At 41.0% G+C, this 17,583-nt stretch overlaps 3 protein-coding genes and 1 pseudogene across 3 annotated transcripts; all 4 read right to left on the bottom strand.

Annotated features, from left to right (window-relative positions):
• Positions 1-534: 534 nt before the first annotated feature.
• On the bottom strand, positions 535-2,398 carry cldn10d (claudin 10d). Its single transcript, XM_034101979.1, has 5 exons — positions 2,137-2,398; positions 1,495-1,656; positions 1,329-1,410; positions 792-899; positions 535-721 (listed from the first exon to the last, which is right to left on the bottom strand). The coding sequence occupies exons 1-5, from the start codon at positions 2,366-2,368 to the stop codon at positions 535-537; spliced, it is 771 nt and encodes a 256-aa protein (XP_033957870.1). The 5' UTR covers positions 2,369-2,398.
• A 556-nt stretch (positions 2,399-2,954) lies between these two features.
• Positions 2,955-4,836, bottom strand: LOC117456588 (claudin-10-like; annotated as a pseudogene).
• Positions 4,837-5,334: 498 nt separating this feature from the next.
• cldn10e (claudin 10e) lies at positions 5,335-8,571 on the bottom strand. The gene is made up of 5 exons (XM_034096256.1): positions 8,340-8,571; positions 8,094-8,255; positions 7,273-7,354; positions 6,745-6,858; positions 5,335-6,062 (listed from the first exon to the last, which is right to left on the bottom strand). Exons 1-5 carry the CDS (start codon positions 8,569-8,571, stop codon positions 5,669-5,671), a joined length of 984 nt encoding a protein of 327 aa, XP_033952147.1. The 3' UTR covers positions 5,335-5,668.
• Positions 8,572-11,649: 3,078 nt separating this feature from the next.
• LOC117457182 (claudin-10-like) lies at positions 11,650-16,664 on the bottom strand. The gene is made up of 5 exons (XM_034097110.2): positions 16,198-16,664; positions 15,027-15,188; positions 14,810-14,891; positions 14,626-14,724; positions 11,650-13,314 (listed from the first exon to the last, which is right to left on the bottom strand). The coding sequence occupies exons 1-5, from the start codon at positions 16,415-16,417 to the stop codon at positions 13,182-13,184; spliced, it is 696 nt and encodes a 231-aa protein (XP_033953001.1). The 5' UTR covers positions 16,418-16,664; the 3' UTR covers positions 11,650-13,181.
• Between the last annotated feature and the right edge of the window lie 919 nt (positions 16,665-17,583).

Genomic DNA, 17,583 nt, shown 5'->3' with positions numbered 1-17,583 from the left:
GAACAACTCTGTAAGATGCCACCAAGTATATACCAAAAAGGAAAGGAAACCTAATATGGACACTGAATTAATTTGCTCATCAATAGTTATACTTTCTGAAAGTGTTATCGTATACGTATTGAGAATGTTATGTTAATTTAGTTTCATCATAAGTCACAATAATGTATAAATGGAAAGTGATGCACACTAAAAAAGGTTGAAGCATGGAAAGGTCTTCATGTTAAACTAAAATACAAAGTCGTATCACATGGTGTGAAGGAGCAATGTTTCTCCTTTTTGTACTTATTTATACTTTCACCCTGTCTCAAAGGAACAAAGAAGGCAGATGGGACGGGTTAGAGTTAAAGGTGGATGCTCACTGATGAAGAAACAGCTATAAATACAAAAATATTGACTAATTGCAGCATCAGGATTACCTTTATGCTAATCTAGGTTTACATAATGCTGTCTGTGACTTCATATTGAACATCAAGACACTAGAGTGGTATTGATTATTCTAATTCAGTCTTTGAAGTCACTTCCTCGGCTCAGACTTTAGACGAAGCTGTCCCTGTTGAAGGTTGCGCTGGTCTTCGTGGGGGCTCTTGTCCCTCGGCTCTTCCTGCCTTCATAGTAAAGCGGCGGCCCCATATTCCCTCTGGAGGACGTGTTCGGCAGCATGTAGGTCTGTCGGGTCCGGGCGGTGGCGTAAGTGGCCGGCCTTTGAGGCCTCTTTGGAGATCTGTTGACACAAATGGTCTAAATAAATATAATAATGGCAATAGGTGAAATATAAGAGGTTTCATATTTACCTTGATGGTAGACCTTCTTTTCCGGAGAAGTAAGTCATCACTGTTGCTCCAGAGATGAGAAGAGTGGAGCCTCCCCAGCCAACGAAAACAGCCGCTCCAATTTCAAATCTGAACAGCAAGTTTGAAGGTTTATCAAGAGTTATGATTAGTTTTTCTGCACTTATAGTCTCTGGGTGTTTCTCAATGTCGAGGACGCTTCCTTGGTAGGACATGTCTTCCGAGTCACTTCCTTCAGAAGCGAGGCAAGAATCCTTCCTAGATTTCCGCCAAAGATTTGGAAATTGGTCCGTGCGCATAGCATTGTGGGGATTTTAAGACCGCGGATGATACACATGTACAGCCTCGAAATGTCTCGCTACGAAGGACGCCGGGCTCGGTAGAATTCCAAGGAGCCTGGACATTGGAACAGTCCTTCGGCGGGACTCGATGATGTAGCATCCTTGAAATAGTGGCTCTGGAGCATCCTTCCTTGACATTGAGAAACACCCATTGTCTCTCAGATAGTAATTGTAATCATGCTGCTTAAAAACTACTCACTTCTGTGCCCTGAAAGTTGGATCCAAGAATTCTGTCACGAGTTTGTTGGCCCACCATGAGTAGGTGATCATACCACAGAATCCTATCACAAATATAGATGACTTTGAAGTGCAAAACATTCACAAGATTAATGCTGAAAAATGTATATAAATATATATTATATTACCCGAAACCAAGTAGGTGATACCAGCTGCAAAGGTCACCCTCGCATTGGCAACCTCTGATCCACCGATTTTAGTGCATTTCATCCCCACGAGTGTGAGGACGCCTCCGAAGAAACCAGTGATAACAGAACAGACAGCGAGCGCTCTGCAGGCGTGGAGGAAGGCTGAGAGAAAACAGGTGAGACTGAAATAAAGCTTAAAAGGTTGGTACCATAATCCTCTGTGTGACAAAAGGAAATGCAATATGATGGATGTTATTTTTGAAGTAATGCGGCAGAGGCCTATTCATCCCAAATTCAAAAGGAAGCTTCAAAGAAATATTGATAATGCTGCAAAGCATGAGAGTTTTTCAATATTTTAAGATACTAACTCAATATTTTAAAGTCATTATTTTGCAGTTAATAATTTATTTTAAATTAATTTGATCATTATGCTGCAGTCCTTACACATTATTTTTGGATAGTAAGTCATTATTTTGTGGTTACATTTAACTTAGCTGACTCTTAATCAACGCAACTTACAATGAGAGCAACCAGATACTCAGTCTTTATAAAAGTGACTTGCAGGATCTTCTAATTGCTCCTCTGGAAAATGCTTCCACGCCTTTTATTGATATAATGTAAGAAGTGTTGCGATGACCCTACCAGGCAGGGCCAGCATGGAGGGATAGTCCTTGCAGTCGGAGACCCCCGTGGTGTCGGAGATGCAGTCCCTCCACAGGTTGGAGTAGTAGTTGGAGGTCGTCAGCACGACGCTGCCCACCTCGGAGAAGGTCCAGTACTCTGTGGGGAGAGTGGAGCACACCAGGATCCAGCCACACAGGCAGGACACGAAGCAGCCGATCTCCATGTACATCACCACCGTCCTGTACTTCATGGTGAGATCAAAACTATTGAGGCGTTAAATAAAGAGAGTACCATCCACGCCATTCACTGTGGGAAACAGGACTGAGCTCTTTGTTGTTCTTTAGGCGTCAGACCTGCAGTGTTGTCATCTTATCTTTTCCAGGTTTTGCCTCGTAAGCATCCTTCGTGTTCCCAGCACTGAGGCAGAAAGGTGAAGGATGACGTCGCACGGGATCATGCTCCCTTTTGAAGTAGCCCTTGTGTTTTGTTTGTCTTCCTCATTGTTGCAAAATCAGCCTTTGTTCTTCATATAAAATCCATTAATTATAACCCAAAATGTATCTTACAATTAAAGCGGAAATCATTCCCTTAGCACAAAAAGGAAACATTTAACAGTTGTTGTGTTGTATTGACGATGCATTAAGACAAGAGATAGGAACAGGCAAAGAAAAGTCTCCACAACCAACAGAACATCAAAGAAACAAATTATGTCAGAGCTCAGAAAAAAAATCACAAAAGATGAAAATCATTCCTTTTTGTATTGTTTATTTTATATACATAGCTGATTAGGTATTCAACTTATAATATAAGGATACACTTAAAACTATAATCACACACTTGGCATTATTACATTACGTTCTCAGGACTGTTTCTGAAATGAAGGGGGCGGCTTAAGGTACACAGGTGTTATTTACAAAATTAATTATTTAGAAATCTATACAAAACAAGTGTTATTATTTATTTAAAAAAGTATCTGAAGTGTTACACAACCACAACCGACACCATCTGGTAGGTGGAGGCGGCTCTGAGGAGTATTGACCTTCCACACGTGTGTTCTCCTTTCACACTGATAGGGGGAACCACCGGATGTTTTCTGAAGAGATGTATCAAGTCAGTTTACATTCGTGATCTATTGGTAAATATACCCAAATAGCAATTTATAGTTTCAAATCTCCAGGCTCTCTCATAGGAAAGTGAGATTATTTAGCTAAATGGTTTGTTAACTTACGTTTCCCAGTGGTTAGCTCTGCATGCAGTTAAGCAGTGAACTGTAGAGCCACTAAGAATAAGGAAACATCCCACCAGGCCAAGGTAGAGGGGGGCTCCAATCTCATAGCTGCGGAGAAAACAATGACCTTTTCCTCACTGCTATCTGAATAATGAGAGTAAATGAGATGCCGCACATTACCTCACTTCTGATGGATCTGCTTCACTGCGCAAGAAAGCTGCCCGCACTCTGTGTATGTATACACAGTAAGCAGCCACGTCTGACGCGCCTGCATGAGGGACAGCCGAGGACACACGGGGGGAAACAGGAACAACCAGTGAGTATCTGTTCCTGCTAACATGCTTTGTGATTGCTAACAAATGCTACTCACAGCCGAGCAGATGGAAGGCAGACGCTGTTATCCACATCTTGTCTTTACTTCTCTCGTCTCCACCAATGAGAGTGCACTCCAATCCAAAGAAGGTGAGCATTGTGCCAATGCAACCGAGGCACAGGCCGACCACCAGGAGGCCCCTCACTGCCTGGCTGTGTGCTGAACAAACACACACTCCTCAGGCTCAGTAATTCATTTATTTAGCATTCAAGAAATGGAAGGTTATTGACATACTTTTGACTGTCCGCAGAACCCGGGAGTCCACACAGTTGACTCGAGCGGTGGAGTCTTCATAGCAGTCCTTCCACAGGTCAGACCAGAACCAGGCTGCCCCCACCACAGAGGAGCCCCCCGACCCCCCACCTGGGCCACTCTCCAGTAAGAAAATACACACACAATGAACAAAAAACGTTTTTGAGCTACTGAATATACTATGACCACAGCTAGGATTCTTCTTCTTCTTTCGTATAACGTTATATGTCCAACTCGGTGTCGTGTAGCCATGCCCGCATCTCTGGTCCTAGGTCGAAGAGGCTGGCTTCCGAGGGTGGTCTATATAAGGGGCAGATGGTGATTATATGGACAGCGGTCTGCTCAGGGTCACCGCACTCGCATGCCGCACTGTCCGCCAAGCCCCACGTCTTCATCGTGGTTTTAAAGCGACCGACCCCAGTTCGTAGACGGTTTAGAGTGGTCCACTGCCGGCGCGGTAGGTCGTCTAATAGGAATAGGTCGGTAGGATTGATTATGAATATGTCAACTAACTGAAACTGGAACTCTTCCTACATTTCCCACAATGCCACTCAAAAGTATTTGTCATTAGACGCTTCCTGACTCCTAAAGGCCCTTAAATGTCACACCTCCCCTTTCATACATCAATGTGATTATTTTTCTCTCATCATATCCAAAAGCTGTTTCAAATTGTCACCTAGACTGGCTTCCTTAAGTCCTTCCTTCAGTCAAGACACTTTTTTAAGAGCTAAAATAAATCAAGTGCGATTTGTCGAATCGTTTTTTTTGCCTACCTCCAGCGGTCCATAGCCAGAGTGAAGGCTACAAAGCCCCATCCCAGAATGCAGAGCAGCAGGGCCAGGGTCTGAGCCAGTCTCCTCCACATCCCCTCACTCTGGTAAACACAGCCTTCTCTCATTAGCCACTACAAATGACTCAGATGTTTACACATTTTAGATGAAAAGTAGAGCCAATATTACCAGATGTGAAGTAGTCCACTAAGAGGTTAAGAAAGTAAAAGCCGGAGTGGTTCAGTCCTCTAAGAGCAGCTGCTTGTGTATTTGTGTTGCATAGCTGCACGAAAGATAGTGTTTACTGTCAACCAGTCTGCCTGGGAGAGCGAGGTGTTGTCAGAAAGGCTGCCAGCGTTAAAGGAATGAGAAGTATGCCTCATATATTTGTTTTATCGAATGGTATGATGTCGAGGTGTGCCGCGTAATCGATGATAAACAGGAAGTACAAGCTGCAGGAATCTCGTCAGTAAACATTCCTGTTGCACAATGTTTATTCACAACAGATCCATACATTGAACATCTCTCCTGCTTTAACGACTAAAAAGGTTTTTCCACGTTAACCTTAAAAAGTTACAAAAGGGAATTTTTTCTTTTTTACAATGCCATCTTTTGAATGAAAACAGGTGGGGAGAAACAGCTCTGGAGTGATTTATTTGTATTATCATTTGTTTCTTCATTTAAGCCACAGGCGGCTGATTGTTGTTCTAAATAGGACATGTGTTTCTTTCCAGGTGGGTTTTAATTTCTCCACGCACTCTAACACATAACACGAGTTATGTCACATCACTGTCATATAATAATGGTATTACAACAACAAATCAAATCCTGACACCAACCCCAAGACAGGATAAAAACCAGACTTAGAAAATGAATCAGCCGGACTCTTCCCCTTCCTCTCTGGGCTGCCATCGATCTCACATGTGCTCATATATAAGAGTTTTTGAGGAACGGTTTAGCTCCGCTCCGTGAACTTCCTGACAGCGATGAGACTGTCCCGCTGCTGCCGCTGCTCCTTGACCCGGACACTGCTGATGTGCCAGACATCGACGAGACCACGGACTCCGACCTTGACCCTGACCCCGGTGCAGACCGTGCTGACTCAGTAGACCTGGAGGTCCGCCCTGTCTTCGATGAACGCCCTGATTTGGCTGTGCGTCCTGACCTGGAGGAAATGTCCGACAGATCCGAGCGCTCAGACCTGGACGACAGCTCGGACACGGAGGACAGTTTAGTCTTGGAGGTGATCTCGGACACGGAGGACAGAGCTGTGATGGACTTGTTCTGCTCCACATCTGGTAGTGCCTTGACCGGCATTACTCTGCGGAGAGAAACGCATCGATGTCAATCAGTGTCTTTGTCTTCAGAGGTTTGTTGAGTGCGTTTTATAGTTGCTGGTTGGTGGATTTGAAGAGAGTAGAGAAAAGGAGATACGGAGAGAGGAGAGTAGGCAACAGGAGAGGATAGGAGGAAACAAGGGGGCAGAGGATCAAAATGGAAATTAGGGGAGGAAACAGGAAAGGAGGAAACATAAGAGAGGAGGGAAGAAAATGAAAGGAAGAGGAGAGGAAGACTGAGGAGGAGAGAAGGACACAAGAGAGGAGATCATGAAACAGGAAGAGAAAAGAAGAAATAAGAGAGAAACAGTGGAGGAAAAGGATAAACATTAAAGAGTCATTAACTTGAAATCTTGAATGTGAGATTCAGCTTTTTTTGTACATGTTTTCTCTGCGCTCCTTCAGTGCTGAAATGAATCCGCAGCGAGCAGTCGTTTCCCACCCTTTTAACAACCTCCTCTGCCTGCTTACAGCGATGGCTTCAGGACGTTACACGGTGGGTGGGAGGGAGCCTTCCCACAGTGCACATCTGCACACTGCCCCCTTTAACTCGCTCGTGCATTTTTGACGAGTCATTCCACCCGAGCACACGTGAGAATGGTATTTATTGAGGAAGTGGAGAGAGGAGTTATTTATTCACTTCCCCCAACATGTGTCTGTACTCACTTCACCTCTCCTCCATAGAGCGGCGTGCACACTGACCACAGGTAGAAGAAACCTCCAGCCATGTGGAAGGCAGAGCCCACCCATCCCAGGAACATGGGGGTGCCCAGGTCATACCTGTTGATTGAGAGATTCATATTTTAGCTTAATGTTTTTTCTTGATGACACAGGTTACATAGCTACATTAAAGGTGAGGTAGGTAAGTTTGAGAAACTGGCTCGAGATCGCTAGAATTTGAAAATACACAACCGGAGAAAATCTGCCACTTCCTTATAGAGCCCCTCCTCCAACACACACAAACGCGCACATGACCAATGAGGGCACGAGATAAGTTTGTGCCCCGATGGAAGGCTGAAGGGCAGGTAGGCCATCCTTCTACAGATGAAATGTTTTTATGGATTTGTTGTCAAAGCACTTAAGATATTCATTGCTATCGGGATGTTAAGAGCATTCCATGGAATATAACAAAAAGTGTATCTCGAGCCGGTTTCTGAAACTTACCTACCCCACCTTTAAGGGCTGTTAACTTACTTCAGTCCATTAAAGTCCGGGTTGAAGTATTCTACTGAGACATACTGGGCGTACACTGCATATCCACATGTGGAGAGCACGCCTTAAGAGAAATCATATATTTAGAATATATTATTAGCATCGCTGATTGAAGTAGCCAGGAATATTAGAAAGAGAGTTTCCTAACCTAAGGGTAGGGACCCAAAAGGTGCACCCAAGATACATCTAAAAGGGTCACAAAATGTTGCAAGATAAAAAAAACGGGGGGGAAATGATACTACACACATTTAATTATCTTTGTCTTTTTGAATTTGCTGTATCATTTGAACAAGAGTAGACAATGCTCTTGTAGCACAAATAGCTCAATTCTAGCAATTAGCCAGTCACAAGACGACAACAATATGGAACCTGTTTAAAACAGTATAACAGGTGTTTGAATGTCAGTATGTACAGAGATCATCAGAGGAGTTGATTTTGATTCCCTTGCAGAACTCAAGAGTTTCCGTGATGGTTACTCTGTCTTTACAGAGTTAGTTCGAATTCACCAAAGTCATCAAATATTATAAACCAACCTTATTGAGCTAAATGCTACTTCAAAATGCAATTGTACTCTGTTGAGCGTGTTAGCTTGGATGCTAACATACCATTAAACACAAAGCAGAGAATCATTCACTAGTTAATACAGTCAATAGTTTTGCAGGTATTTATCAGGACATTAACAAAGCATTGGAAAGTTTAATCTGGCAATGGTGCTAGAAATTAAGTTAAATAACATGTAGACAACACACACTCACATTCGACTCTATCTGCTGACTGTGCCCTTATTAAAACGAGATATTTACCGCTGATAACGTGGAAACATCCGCCAACGTATATCTTCTTGTGCTTTGACCTGTCTTTTCCCCCGACGAAGGTGCACTCCATTCCCAACAGACTGAGCACGAATCCCAGCATACCAAGGGAAAGAGCTGACATCAGCAGGCCTCGCACTATCTGGATGTGGCCTGGAGTCACACAGGAAGACACAAAGGGATGTTAATGAAAGGTTGGCTGCTAGTTGGATGCTTTGTTTTAGACGTGTGACCTACCCTCCACAGACCACAGCACAGGGTAGTCGTAACAGTTGCTGACAGCTGTTGAGTCTGTATAACAGGATCTCCACAGGCTGGACCAGTACCAGGCCACCTTGAGGATGGAGGAGCCCCCCATGCCCCCGATGGAGGTGATCTTCCAGCCCTCCATGGCCATGGTGCAGGCCACGAAGATCCATCCTAAAACTGTCATCAGGAATCCCCAGATCTGGACCACACGGATCTTCATCCCAGGTGTTCTCTAGTTTTCAGATCCAAAGCCACTCATTTAGAATCCAATATCTCTTTTTGATCCGTCTTCAGACCCTCGAGACGTGTGCATCCCAAGCTGAACGTCTACTTTTGGCCTCCTACTCAGCGGCTTGTCTCAGAAAGAAAAAATAGACGACTGCATCACAGGTACAACTGGGTGTGCTGATGTTTTCCAGGTGTCACTTTACATGTGGGTGAGAGACAACAGTCGCTCAGGTTCTCATGGGCCACAGTTGACGGTTGTCAAGTTTGAATCTGGGCTGAGAGTGCTCACCTAAGCATCTATCTCCAATTACAAAAAAACAGCTTCATCCCCCGTCTGATTTTCCCTCATGTGCAGTTTAAAAGAGAAAATATCTGTTTATAGCATCAGTTCATTTATCATTAGCATATGAATAAATACCTAATTAAAGGTGTATTCCAGCAGTTTTGTATCGCTCGTCCATAAATAGAGACGAAGTCCCGCCCATCTACTTCCGCCCCATGGGACCTTATTTCGGAAAAAGTATGTATTGAAGTCAATGGAGAGATCCCGTTTGAATTGTGCCACGAATTACACATATGATGTTTGTCAATCTTAAAAAATAATTTCCATGTCAAAAAAGTCACAGTTTGTCGTAAAACTGTGGAAATATAAGACTATGAGAAATACAACTAGAAAGACTACAAATCCCAGGATCCCAGTGGGAGATGTAGTTCATGTAGTTCACAAACAAACAAAAAGTGTTAGTTCACAGTTTTACGACACATTTTTATTTGTTTGTCTTGCAAAATTATCTTTTAAATTGACAAACATCATATGTGTAATTCGTGGAACAATTCAACCACACCTTTAGTTGATTGCAATACAGCGCAATTCATAGCTGTACGGCGTAAAGGAGCTTTTGATGTTTTTTGCTAACTGATACAAGAACGCACAGTTTTATAACCTCTACAACATTGCATCTATGGTATGCATTTGCCATAGATGCTCACCGATATTACATCTCTTGAGATTTGTCCTACTGCACTAGTGACCTTTACATGTTCCAGGAAATATGTAACGCCACTGTGACCTTAGCTCCTTGAAGCATCTTTCTTCTTCTTCCCCTCTTTAAGCTGCTAGTTATTAGTCATTTGACCAGGCTGTGCTGCGGCTCATAGTTACATCAGAACGTCTTTGTGCTGTACCAATTAGAGTGACATCTGAGGTAATGAGAGGCGGGGCGGGTGATGAATGTTCGGCGGTGATGAAAGAGCTGCTCTTTGTTTCTTACTCCTCGCGGATTATGCTACGTTATTGGTATTGGTGGGGTGATAGGGTTAGGGTTAAAGCTGGGAAGCTTTAATTGCTTTTGTGAGGGTGATTTAATTTGCTTTAATTAGCATGACTCTGGGGAAAAAACTGAAATGAGCAACGGAATGCTTATGTCGCTTTATGAAAACGAAAACAAATGTTTAAAAATGACATCAAATTGAGTCAAAAGTATGAATTTAATGGAAAGCAGACTTTATCTACCTTTTTCTTTTATGAAAATACTTTGTTTGAACCCTTAGATGCCCGAGTGACTGGACCCCACTCGTCCATAAGCGGGTCAAAAAGGACCCGTATTAGAATAATGTGTTTTTATGCCATTTTGATTAAGAAAAATCACTCGTATAATATTTAGTATTATATTTTGGTTCACATTAGAAATATTTTATATTTAATTTTTCACTATTTATAATTTTAGACATTTTTTTTACATTTTGAAAAAAAACGTTTTGAACATATTGTGGCAAAGATCTCCGGTATTCTGAGACCCTCACAGTATTCCAGTCCCTTTTCAAAACTCATCTCTTCTCCTCTTGTCTACTCACAGCCCCCCCCCCCCCCCTCCCATCGATCCATGCTGGTTGATCAAGTTTGATAGTCCTATACCCCCCACCCTAACCTTCCCTTATATTGTAAAGCGATTTTGAGTCCTTGAAAAGCCCTATACAAATATAATGTATTATTATAATTATACTGACAGGTTTCAGATCTTGCTGTGTACAATAATCTTCCTGAGAGGTGTCACTTGTGATGTAGTCTGTGTGGTCCACAGTGAATGTATTCCTGACAGCAACAGGTGATACGAATCAAAGGTTCCCATAGAATCCCATAGGAAATGCATGCGGGTCATTTTTGACCCACTTATGGAAGCTTGGGGTAGTAATACAAAAAATACAATTTCTTAAAATGTATAACATTTACATTTTAAATTTGAATGGCATGATATTCAAAATAGGTTTTTTGAGGAATATGAAATGATAATTTTTTTAAATTATAAAGATACTTAAAAAAAGATCCACTTATGCATCTAAGGGTTAATTAAGAGAAACATGAATGAAAAAACTGAAACACAAAAATCAAAATCACCTTAAAAACACTTCATATTTTCTAATTCATTTCATTATTGTACGGAGGAAAAAACCTAGACTGCCTCTTGAGATAATTACAAAGATAAATCATTTTTAATTCTACTCTAAATGTTTTGTGTGCAAACCAGCCAATAGCTACATAACCTTTACCACCTTTCCAGATGAATGTATTGTTCTCATCATTTCTATTTGCAATACATCCTACTAAAATAATGTAATGTTTGATTTAAATTCTGAATTGATTGTTATTCAAATAGTCCACAATAAAATTCACAAATGTCTTTCTTAAATAAAACTTGCCTTTCTTAAGAAAATAATCAGATAATTAATTAATCTAATGTTACCCACTACAACAGAGTTATACCTACACTCTGAGACATTTCTTTAGCAGGCAAAACATTATGGAATCATTTAACATGATTATGAATGCATGTACTGTTGTTTTGTATTACTGTGCATTTGCACTGCTCTCTGCTGGTGTGATTGCAGTAATGGCTGCGTCTCCTCAGACTTCCTCGTGTTGCTGCTTCAGTGAACATCTTCCCATCAGATATCAATAACTAGGTCAGGGGTTTCTTACCTTGTTTCTAAACCCTCACGTTTATTTTAATTATTTTTAAAAGCATGAAGATGTAAAGCTATACAATCCAAATATTAGACAAGCACTCACAAAATGTCTTCTTGTTTTTGTATTTCTTATAAAATCATTGTCAAATCCACAGTTATTATAGCATAGCTTCAGAATACAGAGACCATTTTTGAAATTATGAATTGCATTTTTAAGAATTGTTTTTTAAAATATGCTCTTAGGATTTGTGTTTGCTTTAAACTAAGGGACATTCTGGTTTGTTTTAAGTGAATCAAAGAGTATGATTACAATCTTGTTTCATAATTATTCTTAATGTTATAGAGCTTCTGCGCTGGTACTGTTTGTGTTCATTTTTTAAAAGGAAAGAAATGTGTCTCAAATCAGTAAATAGGTAGAAAGTGAAACACTTAACGTTGCATTTTCTGTTCCCGGTCAGCTCCAAGTGGCTTCATCATACTAGGGTTGATTTGAACAAGAAACGATAAGTAACTAAGATATCACTTTTGTAAGCGGTTATATTTCCAAATATTCTATCAAGAGAACATCTTTTGAGCTAGAAGGTGTTTGATTCATCAAATCTGCACTCTCACTTTCTGTAACTCAGACACTACAATACCACCATTATATCAGAGAGCATTGTGCCGAGCCCGGGACACCTGACACTGTTTTACGGATGTAAGGCGCCAGAAAGCACCGGGGCGCTGCTCCCTGCCAGCTGGTTCTAACCCCAGGGCCAGGAGGTTTTCGTAACATAGCCTGGGGTTCCTATTGATAATAATTCCTAGGTGGAGATGGATGGCTGATATGAGGGGAAACCTCCGGGCTGGCCTCCTGCTCTGCATAGGGGGTCATTTAAGGGGTCAGATGTGACCTCCTGACCTTTGAAGGTCAGATCAATCGATCCAAGAAACCAAGAAATGCGATGCAGCTATTAGCTGAAGGTGTTCTCGACTGCCTTAAATCAGCAGGAGAGGATTCAATGAAATGATATCCTTTCTACCCAGGTTTTAATCAGTAATCCAGTTGTTTTTTAGCTACTTCTTTGTCACAATGATTGAATTGTGTTGCTTCCAAAACGGCATGCTTATAATCTTTAATACAGCTTTAAATGATAATATATTTAGTTTAAAAATACAAAATATATATTGATTCTCATTTTTAAATTATTTATATAATGTAGACATACACACAGAAAAATCTTGGTTATGTTTATCTGTTCGATATCCTCTGGTTTCAAGAGGAAGATATTCTATAAAAATGCTGCTAAAAATCTACGTCCACTTGGACTTCAACTCAAAAATGATAAAATAGAGATTTTCTGTGTAAAGCACAAATGACCAGATTGTTGAAGGTGGCCGGAGAGTTTGAACAGTGCCAAACCACATTTCCTGCCCTGAAAAAAACGGTCTTATATTTGATATACAGTCATTGATAGAAATGTCCCAACATTGAGCCATAACTCAAGATGAATCTGGACACTTTAAACTCAAGGGAATATGTAAACTGATACATGAATGATTGTTTCCAGGAACAGAATTCATGCCCTTTGCTTTCACTGGTGAATTCTGGTGAGCACAAACTCTTATGATAATATCCATGTAGAAATAAGTTTGACGTCACACATAAGCATTTCTTCCAAACTGCCTCGATGGCTCCCCAGCTGGTTCCTTGTGGAGGCGGTTGACTGTCTTGCTTTGTTGGTGGTGTGCTTTAGAAAATGACCCAGCTCCAGTGTAGGAGTATTCAGCGCTACAGAGAGAAACAAAAGGATAAGAAATGAAGCCCGTCAACAAACACAAAATATATTTTTTGTTTTCTTAGATAAGCATCTTTTGGTATCACGTCGGTAGATCTAATAATTCAGGAGAACTATTTAGTGCTGCCATGCTTAAATGTTGCCCGTGGAACCTGCTTAACAGTAAAAGAGAACAAAATCAAGCTTTCTATTGTTCAAATGTTCTATCTTGCTTTCTTACTCTTGGTTCATTGATGTAGCCAACATGACAAGAATAACCACCTTTAGCTATGCTAGCAGCTCTGCTAGGCTGTGCTAAGGGACAGCTTAATGCTAACAAGCTAACAACGACAATGCTAACATGCTGTTGTTTACCAGGTTTAAAGTTTACACTAGTTTAGCAGGTTAGCATGCTATCATTTGCTTAACAAACACTTAGGAATGAGTACAGCTAAGGCTTGATTTAATTAGATTTCTAGTTATTTCGTAATGAAAACCTAGCTGAAAATGATATTTATCTTAGTCTTTATTCACAATATGACCACCATATTAAGCAGGACTTTCCTTTTAGCTACACTCAGTCAAGGTGACTTTCACTTGGAAACATGTCTTACTACTGGACTGTAACAAAGAAAACATTCAGCCTCTGTTGGCCACAATACTAATCAAAAAGGACGATTATACAATCTGCCCTGTAGGTTCAACGATTATGAGACAAGATGTTGAGAGAGATTATTGCATGTTTACCATTGCTGCCATCTCTTCATTGCAGTTAAAGTAATTATTTAAATTGCCTGATTGAGTAAGTAACTAAGTGCAGTTTAGAGTTCGTCCAAATCAGATTTCTTCTAAACCCTTGTTGCTGATGACAGATGGGGGATCACATTGATAGCATCTAGAACAGGGGTCTCAAACTCAAGGCCCGGGGGCCAAATCCGGCCCGCGACTTAATTTCATGTGGCCCCACAAGAGCTTGCAAAGAATATAATACGTTTATTATAGGTTACATGCCACTTTACAGAAGCAGGTTGCCCATAAACTACATGTCCCACAATGCATCTCGTTTTGTGACATGCCCACTGACTTGCAATTATTTGCGCTGCACTTCTGCTTTCAGACGTAGTTAATTACTAAGTTATTATCCTATCCGATAATAATCCAAATCCGAGGCAATAATGTAATATAATACATTATTTTATATATATATTATATATTTATATAGTTACAACCGGCCCTTTGAGTGCAACCTTTATGCGAATGTGGCCCGCGATGAAATTGAGTTTGACACCCCTGATCTAGAATGTTAGAAAAATCAAGCAATTTACCCGGAACCTTCAGACAGGGAGAGACAGAAGACAAGACCTCCGAGGATACACAGCACAGATCCAGCCCAGCCAATAAAGAGAGCTGCTCCCAGTTCAAACCTGAAGAGGAAAAAGAAGACATATGTGACTGGACTTCCTTTTATCTGCTGTGAATCAAATATTTCCTTTAATGTTGAATTCTTACTTCTGAGCAACAAAGAGGGGGTCAAAGAAGTCAGTTGTGATCCTGTGGGCATATATGGAGCATGCAGTCATGCAGCAGAGGCCTGCAAAGAGAAATAAGGACTGAAATCAAAGCAAAAAGAACTGATCATGTAATTCAGTGAAATGTAGTCCTAAGGTGAACAGCTTCCTTAACATGCAGCTACATTCCCAATATATACAGAGACAGAGAAAGGTACCGCTGAGAATGAAGTGGAAACCCGAGAGGACCGCCAGACGAGCCTTGGTGGACTCCGAGCCTCCTATTTTTGTGCACTTCATTCCTATCAAGGCGAAGATGGCACCAAAGAAACCCAGACATACAGCTGCGATCATGAGACCCCGACACACCTGGATATAGGCTTAGAGATACACACAAGGGGGGATGACTTAAGTTAGTGGTTCCAAAGTCTTTAAAAAATATCATCTTTATGGCTGGAAGCTAAATGTAAAGCTACATCCAGCATCTGGTTAACTTGGTTTTGCACTAAGACTTTAAACTAACGGAAACGGCTAGCCTGACTATATATGTCTCTGTCTTTCTTTCTTTCATTAATTAATATTTATTTCTAACCAAAACCAACATTTAAAACCGAAAATCTAAGCTTAGCTATCTATATCCTCCTACCTGTTGCTTTATATATATTGTACAGATAAGAGTGGTATCAGTCTTCTCACTGAACTATTGGCAACAAACTTGGAAAAAAGGTATTTCAAAAAATCACACTATTCTTATTAAATCAAAGTATACTAGACTATAGCAAAGGTACATTTGATTTCAGTCTTGGATATGTGAGTTTCTGTATTTGGCTAAATACTTTATAACCAGCATATTGTAAGAGCTGAGGTTAAACATCTAATATTGGAGAAAAAAAGAGAAGAAACTCACAACCATGCCGAAATAAATGACATTCATTAACACAGCCACAATCATCAAAAGGCAAAGAAGTGCATTCAGTGATGTATACAGATCATAGGAGTTTTAAAACTGTGCTGTCCAGCATGACTGCTTTGAAAGACATCGTTTTTACTCAACAGGTAGTGACCACAGATAATAATTAGTATCTTTGAAACCACACAAATGTATAAATTGCTTTCAGTTTATTTGAATTATAGCAATGCCTTTGTTTATTGTTAATGGCAAGACATGGGAAGTGACGAGTGACCTTTGTATGACTGTGGGACTTTATATGACTTAATTCGGACACATTAAGAGGCTGTATAAGTCCACCTAAGCTTAGTTACTGAAATGACCTCTTGCAATGCTGGTATTTCACCCAAAAACAACAGGTGTTTTGGTCATCATTGCTTTGACTAGTTGCATATGCACATCAATATATATCTCTGTAACATCAACAAAAACCAACTCACGATCAAGAGCCAGCATGGAAGGAAAGTCCTTGCAGTTGGAGACCCCGGTGGAATCAGTCACACATGTTTTCCATAGGTTAGACCAGAAGGTAGCCGTAGTGATGACCGTCCCGTCCACAGAGGACACCTTCCAGTAGTCTAACGGCAGGATGGAAGAAACCAGGATCCAACCAGAGATGGCCAGGATGAAGGCTACAATCTCTGTTGCCATGTTCCCCATTTTTCCTGCGGCTTGGATGTCCCGACTGGGACAGGACGGAGATCTATCCCTCAGTAGGGACACAGAGAGGAGGTGGGAGGGTCGGCCCGAGACAGGTGCGTCAGTGTTGTTTCTTCTGGAGAATTCTGCTTCTCGTCCACCTGCCAAGCATCTATGCCTGAAAATCAATACTTAAAAGTGCATGACCTTCTTGGACACACACTCAGTAGCTGTATATTGTGTTTGTGTGTGGTGGTGGGAGGGTGCACGGTAGCCATCACTCCACACAATGTGCAAGGGGATCTGCAAGAGGAGGAAGTCTTTAATTGAAAGGATCTGAAACGATTTTGACAGAGAAGAAAACACAAGATTAGGAACAGAGATAGGGTTGACTGAATGAATGATGTGGCTCAGTTCTGCAGCAAAATACAACAATCCAGTACTTCAGGTCCTCGTTGCAGCAGCAATAGGTGAAGGCAATGCAGTATAACTCCACACTAGTTGCACAGCATTACAGCTCCATCAAGTGGCAGAAAGGAAAGGATGCTTCAAATATCAGGAACGTCATGTTATCTCTTTGCTTCTAGTTAAGCAAACCGAATATTATAGCAGGGCCTGTAATTGTAGTCCGCTTTTCACACTCCGGTGTGAAAGGGGCTTAGTAGCCTACAGGACTGCCTAGCGTGTTAGCATTGTGTAGGTCTTACAGAGCTGCTAGCATGGTGGGAGACGCTTCATATTTTCGGTCAAGTTACATTTTTTGCTAATAATGGAGAAACAATTCAAACAAATTGTCAGTAACATTTAATGTATTTAAATTTCTCTGCTTGTATGCTTATTTTACTTTCTGCAGCATGTGGTCTTAACTCAATCAATCAATCAATCAATCAATCAATCAATGTTTATTTAGTTTTAAAGAAGAAAGAATATGTTTATTTTGCTTTACCTAATATATATTTTAGTAAGATATAAAACATCCCCCAGTTAAATGTAATGCTACAGCTTTACCTGTTCTACTGCTAAGGTTAGCTCACATTACTCTGGATACTGCTGTGGGACATTTTGCTGACTTTATGACTTTAACCTTTACCACTGAATGTGTTTCCATTTAGTCTTGTCTCTTTCGCCCACATTGGTCATGTAAAAGTCACACTTTAACTGCCTTGCTTGCACTTTTATAACTGTCA

The sequence above is a fragment of the Pseudochaenichthys georgianus genome, chromosome 2 (genome assembly GCF_902827115.2).
Source record: "Pseudochaenichthys georgianus chromosome 2, fPseGeo1.2, whole genome shotgun sequence".
Classification (NCBI taxonomy): Eukaryota; Metazoa; Chordata; class Actinopteri; order Perciformes; family Channichthyidae; genus Pseudochaenichthys; species Pseudochaenichthys georgianus.
Note: the sequence above shows the minus strand (reverse complement) of the source record. Positions and strands in the feature narration are given on the sequence as shown.